This window comes from Mustela erminea, chromosome 11 (genome assembly GCF_009829155.1).
Source record: "Mustela erminea isolate mMusErm1 chromosome 11, mMusErm1.Pri, whole genome shotgun sequence".
NCBI lineage: Eukaryota > Metazoa > Chordata > Mammalia > Carnivora > Mustelidae > Mustela > Mustela erminea.
The window spans coordinates 41,992,661-42,010,440 of record NC_045624.1 but is presented as its reverse complement, the minus strand read 5'-3'; the positions used below and the strand labels follow the sequence as shown (position 1 = coordinate 42,010,440).

The following is a 17,780-nucleotide window of genomic DNA, read 5'->3' as shown; positions in this document are numbered from 1 at the left end:
TTAAAAGTCTGTTCCGCTGAGGGACATCGCTCCAGAGGCTAAACCGGGGCGAAGCCCACGCGGGTTCAGCGTGGCCTCAGGTCCCGCAGGGTCACAGAAGGATCAGGGGTGTCTGAGTGTCGTAGACCTTGCGGGTATTGGAACGGGAAAGCCGGCTACAGAGACAGAGCCGACAGTAAGCTCACAGCTCGGTGTTACCTTGAACTGGTCGCAGGCTCGGAGAGCTCGGAGTGCGGCCGGAGGTCAGGCAGACGGGAGTAACTGGGCGCTGTTCTCTGAGGGCGCACTGAGGAGTGCGGCCCTGGGCTCTCGGCTCCTCCGGGCCGGAGACCAGGAGGCCGCCATTTGTATTCCCGTCCTCCGGAACTCTACGGAAAGCGCTCAGGGAACAAAAGCTCCTGAAAGCAAACCCGAGCGGATTACTCACCCCGGCCCCGGGTAAGGGCGGTGTAATTCCGCCTGGGGCAAAGACACTTGAGAATCACTACAACAGGCCCCTCCCCCAGAAGATCAACAAGAAATCCAGCCGAGACCAAGTTCACCTACCAAGGAGTGCGGTTTCAATACCAAGGAGAGCAGCAGAATTCCAGAGGAGGAGAAAGCCAAGCACGGAACTCATGGCTTTTTCCCTGTGATTTTTTTTTTAGTCTTGCAGTTAATTTAATTTTTTTCTTTTTCATTTTTTGTTTTTTTTTTTTTCTCGCCTTCGGGTAAAATTTTTTTTTTTTTTAAGTGTTACCTTTTTCTTTTTTAACGATTTTTTACTAGTTTAATATATATATTTTTTCTTTTTTACATTTTTCTTAGGTGTTTTCCTTTTTTTTTTAATTCTTTTCTTTTCTTTTTTCTTTTTTCTTTTTTTTTCTTTCTTCCTTTTTGAACCTCTTTTTATCCCCTTTCTCCCCCCTCACGATTTTGGATCTCTTCTAATTTGGTTAAAGCATTTTTTCCTGGGGTTGTTGCCACCCTTTTAGTATTTTACTTGCCCCTTCATATACTCTTATCTGGACAAAATGACAAGACGGAAAAATTCAACACAAAAAAAAGAACAAGAGGCAGTACCGAAGGCTAGGGACCTAATCAATACAGACATTGGTAATATGTCAGATCTAGAGTTCAGAATGACAATTCTCAAGGTTCTAGCCGGGCTCGAAAAAGGCATGGAAGATATTAGAGAAACCCTCTCGAGAGATATAAAAGCCCTTTCTGGAGAAATAAAAGAACTAAAATCTAACCAAGTTGAAATAAAAAAAGCTATTAATGAAGTGCAATCAAAAATGGAGGCTCTCACTGCTAGGATAAATGAGGCAGAAGAAAGAATTAGTGATATAGAAGACCAAATGACAGAGAATAAAGAAGCTGAGCAAAAGAGGGACAAACAGCTACTGGACCATGAGGGGAGAATTCGAGAGATAAGTGACACCATAAGACGAAACAACATTAGAATAATTGGGATTCCAGAAGAAGAAGAAAGAGAGAGGGGAGCAGAAGGTATACTGGAGAGAATTATTGGGGAGAATTTCCCCAATATGGCAAAGGGAACGAGCATCAAAATTCAGGAGGTTCAGAGAACGCCCCTCAAAATCAATAGGAATAGGCCCACACCCCGTCACCTAATAGTAAAATTTACAAGTCTCAGTGACAAAGAGAAAATCCTGAAAGCAGCCTGGGAAAAGAAGTCTGTAACATACAATGGTAAAAATATTAGATTGGCAGCTGACTTATCCACAGAGACCTGGCAGGCCAGAAAGAGCTGGCATGATATTTTCAGAGCACTAAATGAGAAAAACATGCAGCCAAGAATACTATATCCAGCTAGGCTATCATTGAAAATAGAAGGAGAGATTAAAAGCTTCCAGGACAAACAAAAACTGAAAGAATTTGCAAATACCAAACCAGCTCTACAGGAAATATTGAAAGGGGTCCTCTAAGCAAAGAGAGAGCCTACAAGTGGTAGATCAGAAAGGAACAGAGACCATATACAGTAACAGTCAACTAACAGGCAATACAATGGCACTAAATTCATATCTCTCAATAGTTACCCTGAATGTTAATGGGCTAAATGCCCCTGTCAAAAGACACAGGGTATCAGAATGGATAAAAAAACAAAACCCATCTATATGTTGCCTCCAAGAAACTCATTTTAAGCCCAAAGACACCTCCAGATTTAAAGTGAGGGGGTGGAAAAGAATTTACCATGCTAATGGACATCAGAAGAAAGCAGGAGTGGCAATCCTTATATCAGATCAATTAGATTTTAAGCCAAAGACTATAATAAGAGATGAGGAAGGACACTCTATCATACTCAAAGGGTCTGTCCAACAAGAAGATTTAACAATTTTAAATATCTATGCCCCCAACGTGGGAGCAGCCAACTATATAAACCAATTAATAACAAAATCAAAGAAACACATCAACAATAATACAATAATAGTAGGGGACTTTAACACTCCCCTCACTGAAATGGACAGATCATCCAAGCAAAAGATCAGCAAGGAAATAAAGGCCTTAAACGACACACTGGACCAGATGGACATCACAGATATATTCAGAATATTTCATCCCAAAGCAACAGAATACACATTCTTCTCTAGTGCACATGGAACATTCTCCAGAATAGATCACATCCTCAGTCCTAAATCAGGACTCAACTGGTATCAAAAGATTGGGATCATTCCCTGCATATTTTCAGACCACAATGCTCTAAAGCTAGAATTCAACCACAAAAGGAAGTTTGGAAAGAACCCAAATACATGGAGACTAAACAGCATCCTTCTAAAGAATGAATGGGTCAACCGGGAAATTAAAGAAGAATTGAAAAAAATCATGGAAACAAATGATAATGAAAATACAATGGTTCAAAATCTGTGGGACACAACAAAGGCAGTCCTGAGAGGAAAATATATAGCGGTACAAGCCTTTCTCAAGAAACAAGAAAGGTCTCAGGTACACAACCTAACCCTACACCTAAAGGAGCTGGAGAAAGAACAAGAAAGAAACCTTAAGCCCAGCAGGAGAAGAGAAATCATAAAGATCAGAGCAGAAATCAATGAAATAGAAACCAAAAAAACAATAGAACAAATCAACGAAACTAGGAGCTGGTTCTTTGAATTAATAAAATTGATAAACCCCTGGCCAGACTTATCAAAAAGAAAAGAGAAAGGACCCAAATACATAAAATCATGAATGAAAGAGGAGAGATCACAACTAACACCAAAGAAATACAAACTATTATAAGAACATACTATGAGCAACTCTACGCCAATAAATTTGACAATCTGGAAGAAATGGATGCATTCCTAGAAACATATAAACTACCACAACTGAACCAGGAAGAAATAGAAAGCCTGAACAGACCCATAACCAGTAAGGAGATTGAAACAGTCATTAAAAATCTCCAAACAAACAAAAGCCCAGGGCCAGACAGCTTCCCGGGGGAATTCTACCAAACATTTAAAGAACTAATTCCTATTCTCCTGAAACTGTTCCAAAAAATAGAAACGGAAGGAAAACTTCCAAACTCATTTTATGAGGCCAGCATCACCTTGATCCTAAAACCAGACAAGGATCCCACCAAAAAAGAGAGCTATAGACCGATATCCTTGATGAACACAGATGCGAAAATACTCAACAAAATACTAGCCAATAGGATTCAACAGTACATTAAAAAGATTATTCACCACGACCAAGTGGGATTTATTCCAGGGCTGCAAGGTTGGTTCAACATCCGCAAATCAGTCAATGTGATACAACACATCAATAAAAGAAAGAACAAGAACCATATGATACTCTCAATAGATGCTGAAAAAGCATTTGACAAAGTACAGCATCCCTTCCTGATCAAAACTCTTCAAAGTGTAGGGATAGAGGGCACATACCTCAATATCATCAAAGCCATCTATGAAAAACCCACCGCAAATATCATTCTCAATGGAGAAAAACTGAAAGCTTTTCCGTTAAGGTCAGGAACACGGCAGGGATGTCCATTATCACCACTGCTATTCAACATAGTACTAGAGGTCTTAGCCTCAGCAATCAGACAACAAAAGGAAATTAAAGGCATCCAAATCGGCAAAGAAGAAGTCAAATTATCACTCTTCGCAGATGATATGATACTATATGTGGAAAACCCAAAAGACTCCACTCCAAAACTGCTAGAACTTATACAGGAATTCAGTAAAGTGTCAGGATATAAAATCAATGCACAGAAATCAGTTGCATTTCTCTACACCAACAGCAAGACAGAAGAAAGAGAAATTAAGGAGTCAATCCCATTTACAATTGCACCCAAAACCATAAGATACCTAGGAATAAACCTAACCAAAGAGACACAGAATCTATACTCAGAAAACTATAAAGTACTCATGAAAGAAATTGAGGAAGACACAAAGAAATGGAAAAATGTTCCATGCTCCTGGATTGGAAGAATAAATATTGTGAAAATGTCTATGCTACCTAAAGCAATCTACACATTTAATGCAATTCCTATCAAAGTACCATCCATCTTTTTCAAAGAAATGGAACAAATAATGCTAAAATTTATATGGAACCAGAAAAGACCTCGAATAGCCAAAGGGATATTGAAAAAGAAAGCCAACGTTGGTGGCATCACAATTCCGGACTTCAAGCTCTATTACAAAGCTGTCGTCATCAAGACAGCATGGTACTGGCACAAAAACAGACACATAGATCAATGGAACAGAATAGAGAGCCCAGAAATAGACCCTCAACTCTATGGTCAACTAATCTTCGACAAAGCAGGAAAGAATGTCCAATGGCAAAAAGACAGCCTCTTCAATAAATGGTGCTGGGAAAATTGGACAGCCACATGCAGAAAAATGAAATTGGACCATTTCCTTACACCACACACAAAAATAGACTCAAAATGGATGAAGGACCTCAATGTGCGAAAGGAATCCATCAAAATCCTTGAGGAGAACACGGGCAGCAACCTCTTTGACCTCAACCGCAGCAACATCTTCCTAGGAACAACGCAAAAGGCAAGGGAAGCAAGGGCAAAAATGAACTATTGGGATTTCATCAAGATCAAAAGCTTTTGCACAGCAAAGGAAACAGTTAACAAAATCAAAAGACAACTGACAGAATGGGAGAAGATATTTGCAAATGACATATCAGATAAAGGACTAGTGTCCAGAATCTATAAAGAACTTAGCAAACTCAACACCCAAAGAACAAATAATCCAATCAAGAAATGGGCAGAGGACATGAACAGACATTTCTGCAAAGAAGACATCTAGATGGCCAACAGACACATGAAAAAGTGCTCCATATCACTCGGCATCAGGGAAATACAAATCAAAACCACAATGAGATATCACCTCACACCAGTCAGAATGGCTAAAATAAGTCAGGAAATGACAGATGCTGGCGAGGATGCGGAGAAAGGGGAACCCTCCTATACTGTTGGTGGGAATGCAAGCTGGTGCAGCCACTCTGGAAAACAACATGGAGGTTCCTCAAAATGTTGAAAATAGAACTGCCCTATGACCCAGCAATTGCACTATTGGGTATTTACCTTAAGGATACAAACGTAGTGATCCAAAGGGGCACATGCACCCGAATGTTTATAGCAGCAATGTCCACAATAGCCAAACTATGGAAAGAACCTAGATGTCCATCAACAGATGAATGGATCAAGAAGATGTGGTATATATACACAATGGAATACTATGCAGCCATCAAAATAAATGAAATCTTGCCATTTGCGACAACATGGATGGAACTAGAGCGTATCATGCTTAGCGAAATAAGTCAAGCAGAGAAAGACAACTATCATATGATCTCCCTGATATGAGGAAGTGGTGATGCAACATGGGGGCTTAAGTGGGTAGGAGAAGAATCAATGAAACAAGATGGGATTGGGAGGGAGACAAACCATAAGTGACTTTTAATCTCACAAAACAAACTGAGGGTTGCTGGGGGGAGGGGGTTTGGGAGAAGGGGGTGGGATTATGGACATTGGGGAGGATATGTGCTTTGGTGAGTGCTGTGAAGTGTGTAAACCTGGTGATTCACAGACCTGTACCCCTGGGGATAGAGTATTATGCCTCCATCAGAAAGGATGAATACCCAACTTTTGTAGCAACATGGACGGGACTGGAAGAGATTATACTGAGTGAAATAAGTCAAGCAGAGAGAGTCAATTATCATATGGTTTCACTTATTTGTGGAGCATAACAAATAGCATGGAGGACATGGGGACTTAGAGTGGAGAAGGGAGTTGGGGGAAATTGGAAGGGGAGGTGAACCATGAGAGACTATGGACTCTGAAAAACAATCTGAGGGTTTTGAAGGGACGGGGGGTGGGAGGTTGGGGTACCAGGTGGTGGGTATTATAGAGGGCACGGATTGCATGGAGCACGGGGTGTGGTGCAAAAATAATGAATACTGTTATGCTGGAAATAAAAAAAAATAATAATAAATCCATGTGCGTGCAAAAAAAAAATGGTTTTTCTGTATCTACTGTCAAAAAAAAAAAAAGAGGTGAATGGGTAAACAAATTGTGGTATATCCATACAATGAAATATTATTCAGCAGTATAAAAAAATGAGCTATCCAAAGTCATGAAAGACATGGGGAAACCTTAAATGCATATTGCTAAATGAAAGAAGCCAGGGTGGAAAGGCGATATGCTCTATGATTCCAAGTACCCAATATTTTATTTGGGTTATATTTTATTAAATTGAAGGTTGCAGAGCTCTACTGCTAATTACAGTATTACCATTTCTTTTATTTTAGAAGACTGCAGTCACAGTCATTATTATGACTGGGCCCAGGAATTCTTTTGTTTGGCCCTTTGGAGAGAAAAGTCCCATGCAATTTAACATTCAGTAGTAATGAAGTTAGGGGTTCACTGTACAGTTCAAAAAATTTCTAAGTACAGAAACAATGAGTAATTCACCCAAGAATCCCAAGGATATGTTTGTTTTAAACAGCTGAATATGGTAATACTTTGAAGTAGTAATCAATTTACCTGAATATAGTTTTTTAGTTGCTTGGAGTTTAAAATAGTTTTTTTCTTTAAAACAGTGCTATAAATTCAAATTCCTTCAATGGATACTAGAGTACCAATGGTATCTCCACCCTAAGGGAACTGACTTGGGAGGGAAAAATAGGCAAAGACAAACTGCTCAGCAAACCTCTCTTCAACACATTATCAACTGCCTCATAAAACAAGCTCAGCACAGCAAAAAGCTACCATCAAATCTCAGAGTCAGAGGATGCAGAAATTGTTATAAGTTCTATAGATCAGCTACCCAGAATTTGGAGGTTTAGGGCTAAAATCTTACTCTCATACCTTTTGTCATTTCTTGTTCTCTCAGCCTAAATATCCTACTACCCACTTCCTCTCCCCAAAATAGACAAGGTAGGTTTAAGTGGCTCCAGGTAATATTCTTGGTAATGAGATATTACCCTTTTTATTATGAATTTATTATGAATAAATAATTATTTACTAGAATCTCTACCAAGGGCCATCCTATTACTCCCCCCCTTCCCAGATTTATTAAGATATAACTGACTTCTAATAACATATAAGTTGAAGGTGTACACATGTTGATTGGATACACTCATCTATTACAATGTGATTACCACTGCAGTGTTAGCTGAAACCATAATGTCACAAAACTCTCATTTCATTTTAGCAGTAAGAACATTTAAGATCTACTCTCCTAGCAACTTTCAAGTACATAAAAAAATAGTTAACTATAACCACTTCACTTTGCATTAGATCCCTAAAACTCATCTTTTTTCTTTTCTTTCTTTTTTAAGCTCCACACCCAGCATGGAACCCAAAGCAGGGCTTGAACTAACAACCCTGAGATCAAGACCTGACCTGAGATCAAGACACTTAACCAAATGAGCTACACAGGTGCCCCCATTCATCTAATCCCAAGAGCGTACTCTTTGGCCAGTAGCTTCCTATTTCCCAACCTCCACCCCCACACCCTGATAACCATCATTCAAATCTGTTTCTGCTAGTTTGGCTTTTTTAGTTTCCACATATAAGTGATATGATACAGTATTTATCTTTTTATGCCTGACTTATTTCACTTAGAACAAAGCCCTCAACAACCATCTACGTTGTCAAACCTGGCAGGATTTCCTTCTCTCTTATAGCAGAATATTCCATTGTGTTTATGTGTATGCGAGATATATATGTCCCATTTTCTTTATGCATTTATTTGTTGACACTTAGTTGTTTCCACACCTTGGCTAGTGTGAGCAATGCTGCAATAAACATGGAAGTACAAATATCTCTTTGATATTGTTTTCATTTCTTTTGGATATATACACTTAGAAATGGAATTTCTAGATCATATGATAGTTCTAACTTTAATTTTTAAGGAACTTCCCATAGTCTTTTCTATAGTGGCTGGCCAATTTAAATCCACACCAACAAAGCAGAAGGGTTCACTCCCTTCCTATTACATCCTCTCCAACACTCATTATCTCTTATCTTCTTAATGATATTAATCCCTTATCAGATACACAGATAAATAAGATTGAATCCAATTTAAAAGCTTCTGGAAGCAAAGGACACAATCAACAGTAAAAAAGCATTGTACAAAATGGGAGAAAATATTTGCAGAACATATATCTGATAAGAGCGTAATATCCAAAATATATACAAAGAACTCATAATACTCTAGGAAAGACAACTTTATTTAAAAAATGGGCAAAGGACTTGAACAGGTATTTATCCACCAAAGATATGCAAATAGCTAACAGATATTCTCAGTGTCATTAATTATCAGTGAAATACAAATCAAAACCACAATGATAACAATGTTTATTCTTCCAACCCATGTGCATGGAATGTTTTTCCATCTTTTTGTGTCTTCTTCTATTTCTTTCATGAGTGTTCTGTCGTTCCTCTAGTATAGATCCTTTACCTCTTTGGTTAGGTTTATTCCAAAGTATCTTACAGTTTTTGGTGCCATAGTAAATAGAATAAATTCTCTAATTTCCCTTTCTATAGTGTTATTGTTAATGTATAAGAAAGCAACTGATTTCTGTGCATTGATTTTGTATCCTGCCACATTACTGAATTGCTCTATGAGTTCTAGTAATTTGGGGGTGGAGTCTTTTGGGTTTTCTACATAAAGTATCATGTCACCTGCAAAGAGAGAGAGTTTGACTTCCTCTTTGCCAATCTGAATACCTTTTATTTCTCTTTGTTGTCTGACTGCTGTGCTAGAAGTGCTAGGACTCCTAGTTGAACAATGGTGGCAAGAGTGGGCATCCTTGTCATGTTCCTGATCTGAATGGGAAGACTCTCAGCTTTTCCCCATTAAGAATGATATTCACTGTGGGTTTTTCATAGATGGATTCTGTGAGGTTGAGGAACATTTCCTCTATCCCTATAATCTGAAGAATTTTAATCAGGAAAGGATGCTGTATTTTGTCAAATACTTTTTCTGAGAGGACCATGTTCTATCACATTGTTAAAATGTCTATACTGCCCAGAGCAATCTATACTTTCAATGCCATCCTGATCCAAATACCACAAGCATTTTTCAAAGAGCTGGAACAAACAATCCTAAAATTTGTATGGAACCATAAAAGACCCTGAATCACTAAGGAAATGTTGAAAAAGAAAAGCAAAGTTGGGGTCATCACGTTGCCTGATTTCAAGCTTTATTACAAAGCTGTGATCACCAAGGCAGCATGGTACTGGCATAAAAATAGACACACAGACCAGTGGAACAGAGTAGAGAACCCAGATATGGACCCTCAAAACTCTATGGTCAAATAATCTTTGACAAAGCAGGGAAAAATACCAGTGGAAAAAAGATTGTCTCTTCAATAAATAGTGCTGGGAAAATTGGACAACTATGTATAGAAGAATGAAACGACCATTCCTTTACACCATACACAAAAGATAAACTTAAAATGGATGAAAGACTTCAACGTGAGACAGGAATTCATCAAAATCCTAGAGGAGAACATAGGCAGCAACTTCTTCAACATCGGCCACAATTCCTTTCAAGACATGTCTCCAAAGGCAAAGGAAACAAATGCGAAAATGAGCATTTTGGGACTTCATCAAGATAAAAAGTTTCTGCACAGCAAAGGAAACAGTCAACAAAACAAAGAGGCAGCCCATGGAATGGGAGAAGATATTCGCAAATGACACTACAGACAAAGGGCTGATATCCAAGATCTGTAAAGAATTCCTCAAACTCAATACCCAAAAAACAGATAATCATGTCAAAAAATGGGCAGAAGGCATGAACAGACACTTCTCCAATGAAGACACACAAATGGCTAGTAGACACATGAAAAAATGTTCATCATCATTAACCATCAGGGGAATTCAAATCAAAACCACATTGAGATACCACCTTACACCAGTTAGAATGGCCAAAATTAACAAGATAGGAAGCAACAAATTTTGGAGGGGATGTGGAGAAAGGCGAACCTTCTTACGCTGTTGGTGGGAATGCAATTTGGTACAGCCACTTTGGAAAACAGTGTGGAGATTCCTCAAAAAATTAACAGTAGAGCTACCCTATGACCCCGCAATTGCACTACTGGGTATTTACCCCAAAGATACAGATGTAGTGAAAAGAAGGGCCATATGTATGCCAGTGTTCATAGCAGCAATAGCCACAATCACCAACTGCAGAAAAAGCCAAGATGCCCTTCAAAAGACGAATGGATAAAGAAGATATGGTCCATATATACAATGGAATATTATGCTTCACCAGATGAATACCCAACTTTTGTATCAACATGGATGGGACTGGAGGAGATTATCCTGAGTGAAGTAAGTCAAGCAGGGAAAGTCAATTATATGGTTTCACTTACCTGTGGAACATAAGGAATAACATGAAGGACATTAGAAGGAATGGAAAAGTGAACTGGGGGAAATTGGAGGGAAACTGTAAATGTTGAGAAACAAACTGAGGGTTTCAGAGGGGAGAGGGTGGGGGTGACAGCTGAGCCTGGTGGTGGGTATTATGGGGGGCACGTGTTGCATGGAGCACTGGGTGTGATGCATCAACAATGAATTTTGGAACACTGAAAAAATAAAATTAAAAAAAAAAACCACAATGCTGTGTTATCTCATACTCATTAGGATGGCTATTATCAAAAAAACAAGCAACAATTAATAATGAAGATGTGGAAGAAAGGGAATTCTTTCACACAGTTGTTGCATATGCAAAACTGTGCAGCCACTACGGAAAACAGTATGAAGTTTCCTCAAAAAATTCAAAACAGGGCACCTGGGTGGTTCAGTTAGTTAAGTGTCTTCTTTGGCTCAGGTCATGATCCCAAGGTCCTGGGATCAAGTCTCACATCAAGCTCCCTGTTCAGTGGGGAGTCTGCTTCTCCCTCCACTCTTCCCGCTCTGCTATGATCTCTTTCTTTCTCTCTCACTCAAATAAATAAATAAACAATCTTTTTAAAAATTTTCTGTAAGAAAAATTAAAAATAGAACTATCCTATAATGCAGGAATCACATTCCTAGGTGTTTGATTCATTCCTATGTATTTAATTTTAAGAACTGAAAATAAAATCTTGAAGAGACTAGCATTCTTATGTTTACTGTAGCACTATTTGTATCCAAGGTGTGGAAATAACCTAAGTCACACTCAGTGAATAAATTGATTAAAAATGTGTCATAAAAATACAATGGCCTATCATTAGCCTTAAAAAAGAGCTAAATCCTGTAATATTGAACAATATTAATGAGGTATTATGTTAAGTGAAATAAGCTAGTTATAGGACAAATACTGCATGATTCCACTTTATGAGGTCTCTAGAATAAGCAAACTCACAGAAGCACAGAATAGAATAGTGATAGCCAGGGCTGGGTGGAGAGGAAGAAATGGGAAGTTGCTGCTAATCAATGCAGTTATGCAGTATCAGTAAACTCTAGAGGTCAGTTGCACAACACTGTGCTTGTAGATAACAATACTGTACTCTACCTGCACTGACAAGTCTGTGAGGAGGGGATGTCTCAAGTTAAGTGTTCTTATTACACACACACAGATGCACTTAAAAAATTTTAAGACACATTACATAAAAATAAAAAGAATGTTTAACAATTGTGCACATCATAATATTGATCAAAAAATTTAAAGTAATAATTTGCAGAACTAAAAGTAGACATCAACAGATCATTGGTGAAGTTGAAAAATTTAAGACATTCCTCCTCTAGTAAGTGAAACAAACAAAAATAGTAGATATATTAAAAATTTAATAGCAAAATTAACATATTTTGCCTAATTAACACATGTAGGACTAAATACCTAAAAATACAAAATACTCAATCTTTTAATATGCAATAAAAATAGAAATTTGAATGTACTCTGGTATCTAATTGCTTTCTATATATGGAAACAAATCTAATGAAACATCTGTAAGATTTCTAAAAAATACATGTAACATTATTGAAGGAAATTAAGCAAGAACTAAATAAATAGATCTATATCATTTTAATGGCCAGAAAACACACAATTTTAAAGATCTAAAAAAAACAACTCAGAAAGATTTTTTTTTACTGAAATGATACTTTTTTTCAAAATGAAAAGGAAAAAAATATGTATGGAACCTCCTGAGATTTCATCTAAATTTGGGAGGTGGAGGAGAAACAAGTCTAGAACACAGGTTTTAAGAGGTATCAGGAGAAAAAAATGCAGTTGCTTTCTGCTTGTCTCCTAATGAATACTGTTCATTTAATAGAATAGCTAAAGTCTGTTAAAAGGAAGTTCATAAATTCACCTTGAGAAGAAAATTAATCTTGACACTAATCATGAAAAATGTGTCATATAGGTACTTATATAAGAAAGCAATTAGATAACACAGTGTACTCAGTTAATTATAGTTTTATAGTTTCACAAAAAGGTACAGAAATATTCTTCAAAAGCATATTTATTTTATTAATGTTGCATGAAACCTGAAGGCATTTTAGCAAGGAAGTAAGGTAATTTAGCCAAGTGTATAACTTTCAATAGAGAAGAGTTCAAAGGCCTTAGAGTTGCAACAAAAAATAAATTAGAAAATGCTGGAGCTTTGCGATTGGACAGAACTTGATTTTAATTTAATCTTTGAGCCTTTGTGTCTTTATCTGTAATATCCATCTGACTGGACTCCTTGAGGATTAAATGAAATAAACTCTAATACTGAAGTATAGCATATGTTAGTTTCCTTTTCTTTCATAGAACAATATTGTTAGGATATCTAAGTCTAGACCACTGTCCTTAAGAATCACAAATAAGCCCTGGTTAAGAGAAACATTCATGGGTGAAAATTCTGCTCAGTTGCTGAAATGTTATTTGAATTGCTGGTTGAAAAGAGAGCCCTCTCATTTAGATACAAGTAACAGAGTCAACATTCTGCTTTGAAACTGTAGAAATGAACTTTTCTTCTTCCCTCCAGATGAAGGTTTCAACATGCTCTTGCAAATACTAACCTCAAGGTGAGTAGGTCTGAGGGTGGGTGAATTTTTTTTTCCCAGAAAACAGAAAAGAGTTTTCAATCAGTTCAGGTCTTGGACCAATTTTGATCCTGAAATCAGAGCTGAGTGCATTGTGCATTGAAAACATAAAATTGAAACTGAACATAAAACTCTTCTGTATGCTAATTTTTGATTCCCTGTTACTTATACATAGAATTGAACAGAGATAGACCATGAAGGCATTATGCTAAGTGAGGTAAGTCAGACAGAGAAAGACAAATACTATGGTATCACTTACATGTGGAATCTTAAAAAGCCTAACTTGTAGAAACAAAGAGTAGAATTGTGGTTATGATGGGCTGAGGGGTGGGGGAATACAACAGACATTGGACAGAGGGTCCAATTTGCAACTAGAAGATGGATAAGTACTAGATACCTAACACAGAGCACAGTGATTATATTCAATGCTGTATTATACACTTCAAAGTTACTTAGAGACTAATTTTAAGTGCTCTCACCACAAAAAATATATAAGAGTTATGTGACCTAATAGATATATTTAACACTAAGGTGGTAATCATATTGAAATATAATAATGTATCAAATCAACATATTGTATACCTTAAACATACAAAATGTTGTTTGTCAATTACATCTCAGTAATTAAAGAAAAAAAACAAAGAAGAAAACTAAAAGCCTAGCACATCTTTTGAATGGACAGAAAATCATTAAAACAATATCAAAATTATCCAAACAGCTACTTAAACAGTCTCATTAGAACCAGTGGATTAATAAATGTGCTTGCAAGGAACTGACACACATTAGAAATCTATGTTGGCATGAGCAAATAATGGAAACCACAGACTTTCCATGTTACAACCTGGAAGGGCCAATTATAAGGAAGTAAAGCAGAGAGAATACTTTAAACAAGCAGCACCAATTAAGTTGAATTTATAATTTAATTTTTGTAACTAACCAGCAGCACAAGCCTTCTTGGCACAATTTCTCACTGCCAATGGAGAACATTATTATTATCAGTGTTGGTTAGTTAGGTGGAAAGGAGTTCTAACATGAAATTGGATATCATGAAATTTCATCAAAATTTTACTACTTTCCTAGCTCTGTTTCTTGCCATTAGCTGCTTAGTTGTTTTGGGGAAACAAGACATGGCCTCAAATTCACCCAAGTAATGTCATGATTGAAGACCCTATTCTTCAGACAAAAGAACCAACAGTTAGCTAGATTAGAAGCAGATACTACTCTTTACCATGAAGAGTAGGCTTTGCCCTTACCATGTTGTGTAACTTTGCATCCAAAATGATTCCTAAGATAAAAGGAAGATCTACAGGCAAATATATAGAGATCATCTCAAATACACACAAGAAAAACTTTGAATTAAATTAACAGGAAAAAGTCTTTTGCAGGTTGATAATTAAGATCTGCCTAGATAAACCAATACATTAATAGAATGTAGATTTATATAATTTTTTAAAAAATCATACACATATACAAACTTCATAATTATTCCACATTTTGAAAATCTATTAGGGCAGAAACATAATGACATTATAAAACTTCTAAAAAACAACTAAGTACATCTTTCATTCAACTTAAATTAGTTTAAAATCATCTTACCTGTGTAAAAAGTATAAACTGAGCAAACTGCCAGGGAAGCATAAAAGCAACATTGGAAAAACATAGTGCAATAAAATGCCTTCTATTATTGTTCGAGGTCCTTAATAGAGAGAATTGATACCGGTAAGTTTTACCATAAAAGTAATCTATCACTAAACAGAAAAACTAACTGAAAAATGATGAAATCTAATGACCACTTACCTTTGATGTAAGATAACAAAATTCAGTTAAATTTAAAGCCCATTAAAAAGAACTGAATATAACTGGGTTACAAAAAACTTAGCATAAAACAATCTTACTTAGAGCTTTAAATATTGTAACTAGTTTATCATTAAATAAGATACCTTAAACATTAAAGTTTCTCTTCCTTTCACTATGCATGATATTAGAAATTTAATACTCCAGCAATGTGGTCAGAAAATAGTGAGAACTGACCCTGCATATCCCAAAATATGTAGCCTATACAAGCAGCAACAGTTTTACATACCACTGCTTTTAGATTTCAAAAAGCAATGAAGAAAATTCTAAGTGTTGGTGCCATATTCAGTTAACAACTATGAGAACGTTTTAAAGAAAAAAATTAAAATAATGACTGAAAAAGAATTCTAGAATGCAGTTACAAACTACTGCATATTGAAGTTTAAACTGTCCAGTCTGGGGCGCCTGGGTGGCTCAGTGGGTTAAAGCCTCTGCCTTCAGCTCAGGTCATGATCCCAGGGTCCTGGGATCGAGCCCCGCATCAAGCTCTCTGCTCAGCAAGGGAGCCTATTTCCTTTCCCTTCCTCTGCCTGCCTCTCTGCCTACTTGTAATCTCTGTCTGTCAAATAAACAAACAAAATCTTAAAAAATAAAAATAAAAAATAAAAATATAAACTGTCCAGGGTGCCTGGGTGGCTCAGTGGGTTAAGCCGCTGCCTTCGGCTCAGATCATGATCTCAGGGTCCTGGGATTGAGTCCCGCATCAGGCTCTCTGCTCAGCAGGGAGCCTGCTTCCCTTCCTCTCTCTCTGCCTGCCTCTCTGTCTACTTGTGATCTCTCTCTGTCAAATGAATAAATAAAATCTTAAAAAAAATATATATATATATATATATATTTATATATATATATATACCAGTCCTCAATGGAAAGATGTATCAATTAACCAACACCTTTTACCACAGGTAGTTTTAGTGTCTTTTAGAATATGAAAAAAGAAATGTAAACATTTTGTGTAAATAATAAAACTGTAGCTGTTCTTTTTTATAAAAGGTGTATTAGATTTTTGATAAATCCTTATACTATGATATATAAATTTTCAAATGAAAAAACTTAAATGTTCATATTGTTTAGTGATATTATCACAAAATATATTAAGTTCTCAGTTATCTTTTATTTACCAAACAAAGTGATTTTTGGCTAATCTACAGAGCTTATGTACTCAAGGCTACAATCCTAAATGTTGTAGTTAACACATTTCATTCCATGAAACCCCAACTGGTCAGACTAAAATCACTTCCTAAAATTAGAAAATAAACCATCTTTCCAGGAACTTAGATCACCTAAAATGTGTAGTCTAGACTCAGTGGAAAGAAATTTTTTACATAGTAAATTTAGATTATTTTCTCAACTGGATACTCTATTTTAAAGTAATTAAAAGGGAAAACTAAATTTAATAATTATAACTTAATAGGTTGAAGTATATTTTAAGAAACTTAACTTATAATTTATTTATATTTATTTTATAAATAAAATTACCTGAGAATCAAAGTTAAAATGCACATCTGAAGTACAAGAAATGGATATGAAAAACTTTCCCGGAGAGGTGGTGTCCACATTACGCGGGTAGCCTGAAATCAATAAAATATTTACTTCATTTTATGTTCCATTGCAATAAACATTAATCTAAAAGTCATGAGCAGGCTGTTCAAATAATTTTAAAACGAGGATCATTAGTTTCTGAATGCCTGGGATAGCTTCTCAGTTTCTGGAGCTCTCTTAATGGGCATATAGGCATTAGGTAGAGAGCCATTAACTAGCAAGACCAGACACAAGAACGCCAGACGTAAGAAAACCTAAAGGACAAAAAAAGGTGGTAGTTACAGAAGTGATGAGGATTTGGGAAATGAAAAACCAGATCCACATTTCAGCTCTGCACTGAGGACTCTGGCATCCCAGGGCTTTGGCATGTATGTATGCCCAGAAAAAAATCTAATCAGGTATCACTTAGGGCATTCAAAAACACCAAGAGAGTTCATACATAACAAGTTTAATGAGTATAGACACACACTACAAGTAATTAAGACTGTCTCTGAATTTGTGAAATATGCCTTTAAAAGAGTTAACTGTAAATTTCTAAAAACAACTGAAAGTATTTTGAAATCACTAATGTGATACATAAATGAAAGTACTGACACTTCATATAGACCTTAAAACTAATTATTTCTAAAATGTAAGTGAGAATACTATAAAAGTACTTTTTATAAAGGTTTTATTTATTTGACAGAGAGAGACACAGTGAGAGAGGGAACACAAGCAGGGGAAGTGGGAGAGGGAGAAGCAGGCTTCCCTCTGAGCAGAGGGGCTCGATCCCAGGACCTTGGGATCATGACCTGAGCCGAGGGCAGACGCTTAACGACTGAGCCACCCAGGAGCTCCGAAAATACTATAAAAGTTTTATATCAATAATTCTAAAATTCTAGAAAGAAGTAAAACTCTTATAAACTCTTATTACTCCTCT

General features: G+C 36.6%; 1 protein-coding gene across 1 annotated transcript in view; it reads right to left on the bottom strand.

Moving 5' to 3' along the window:
- Positions 1 to 17,780, bottom strand: part of DPY19L2 (dpy-19 like 2) — a 99,409-nt gene that overhangs the window by 57,256 nt on the left and 24,373 nt on the right. The window contains exons 8-9 of the mRNA XM_032304163.1: positions 16,799 to 16,890; positions 15,065 to 15,164 (exon numbers count right to left, since the gene is read on the bottom strand). Of these exons, the coding sequence (XP_032160054.1) occupies positions 15,065 to 15,164; positions 16,799 to 16,890 (192 nt within the window). The remainder of the gene's footprint in view (positions 1 to 15,064; positions 15,165 to 16,798; positions 16,891 to 17,780) is intronic.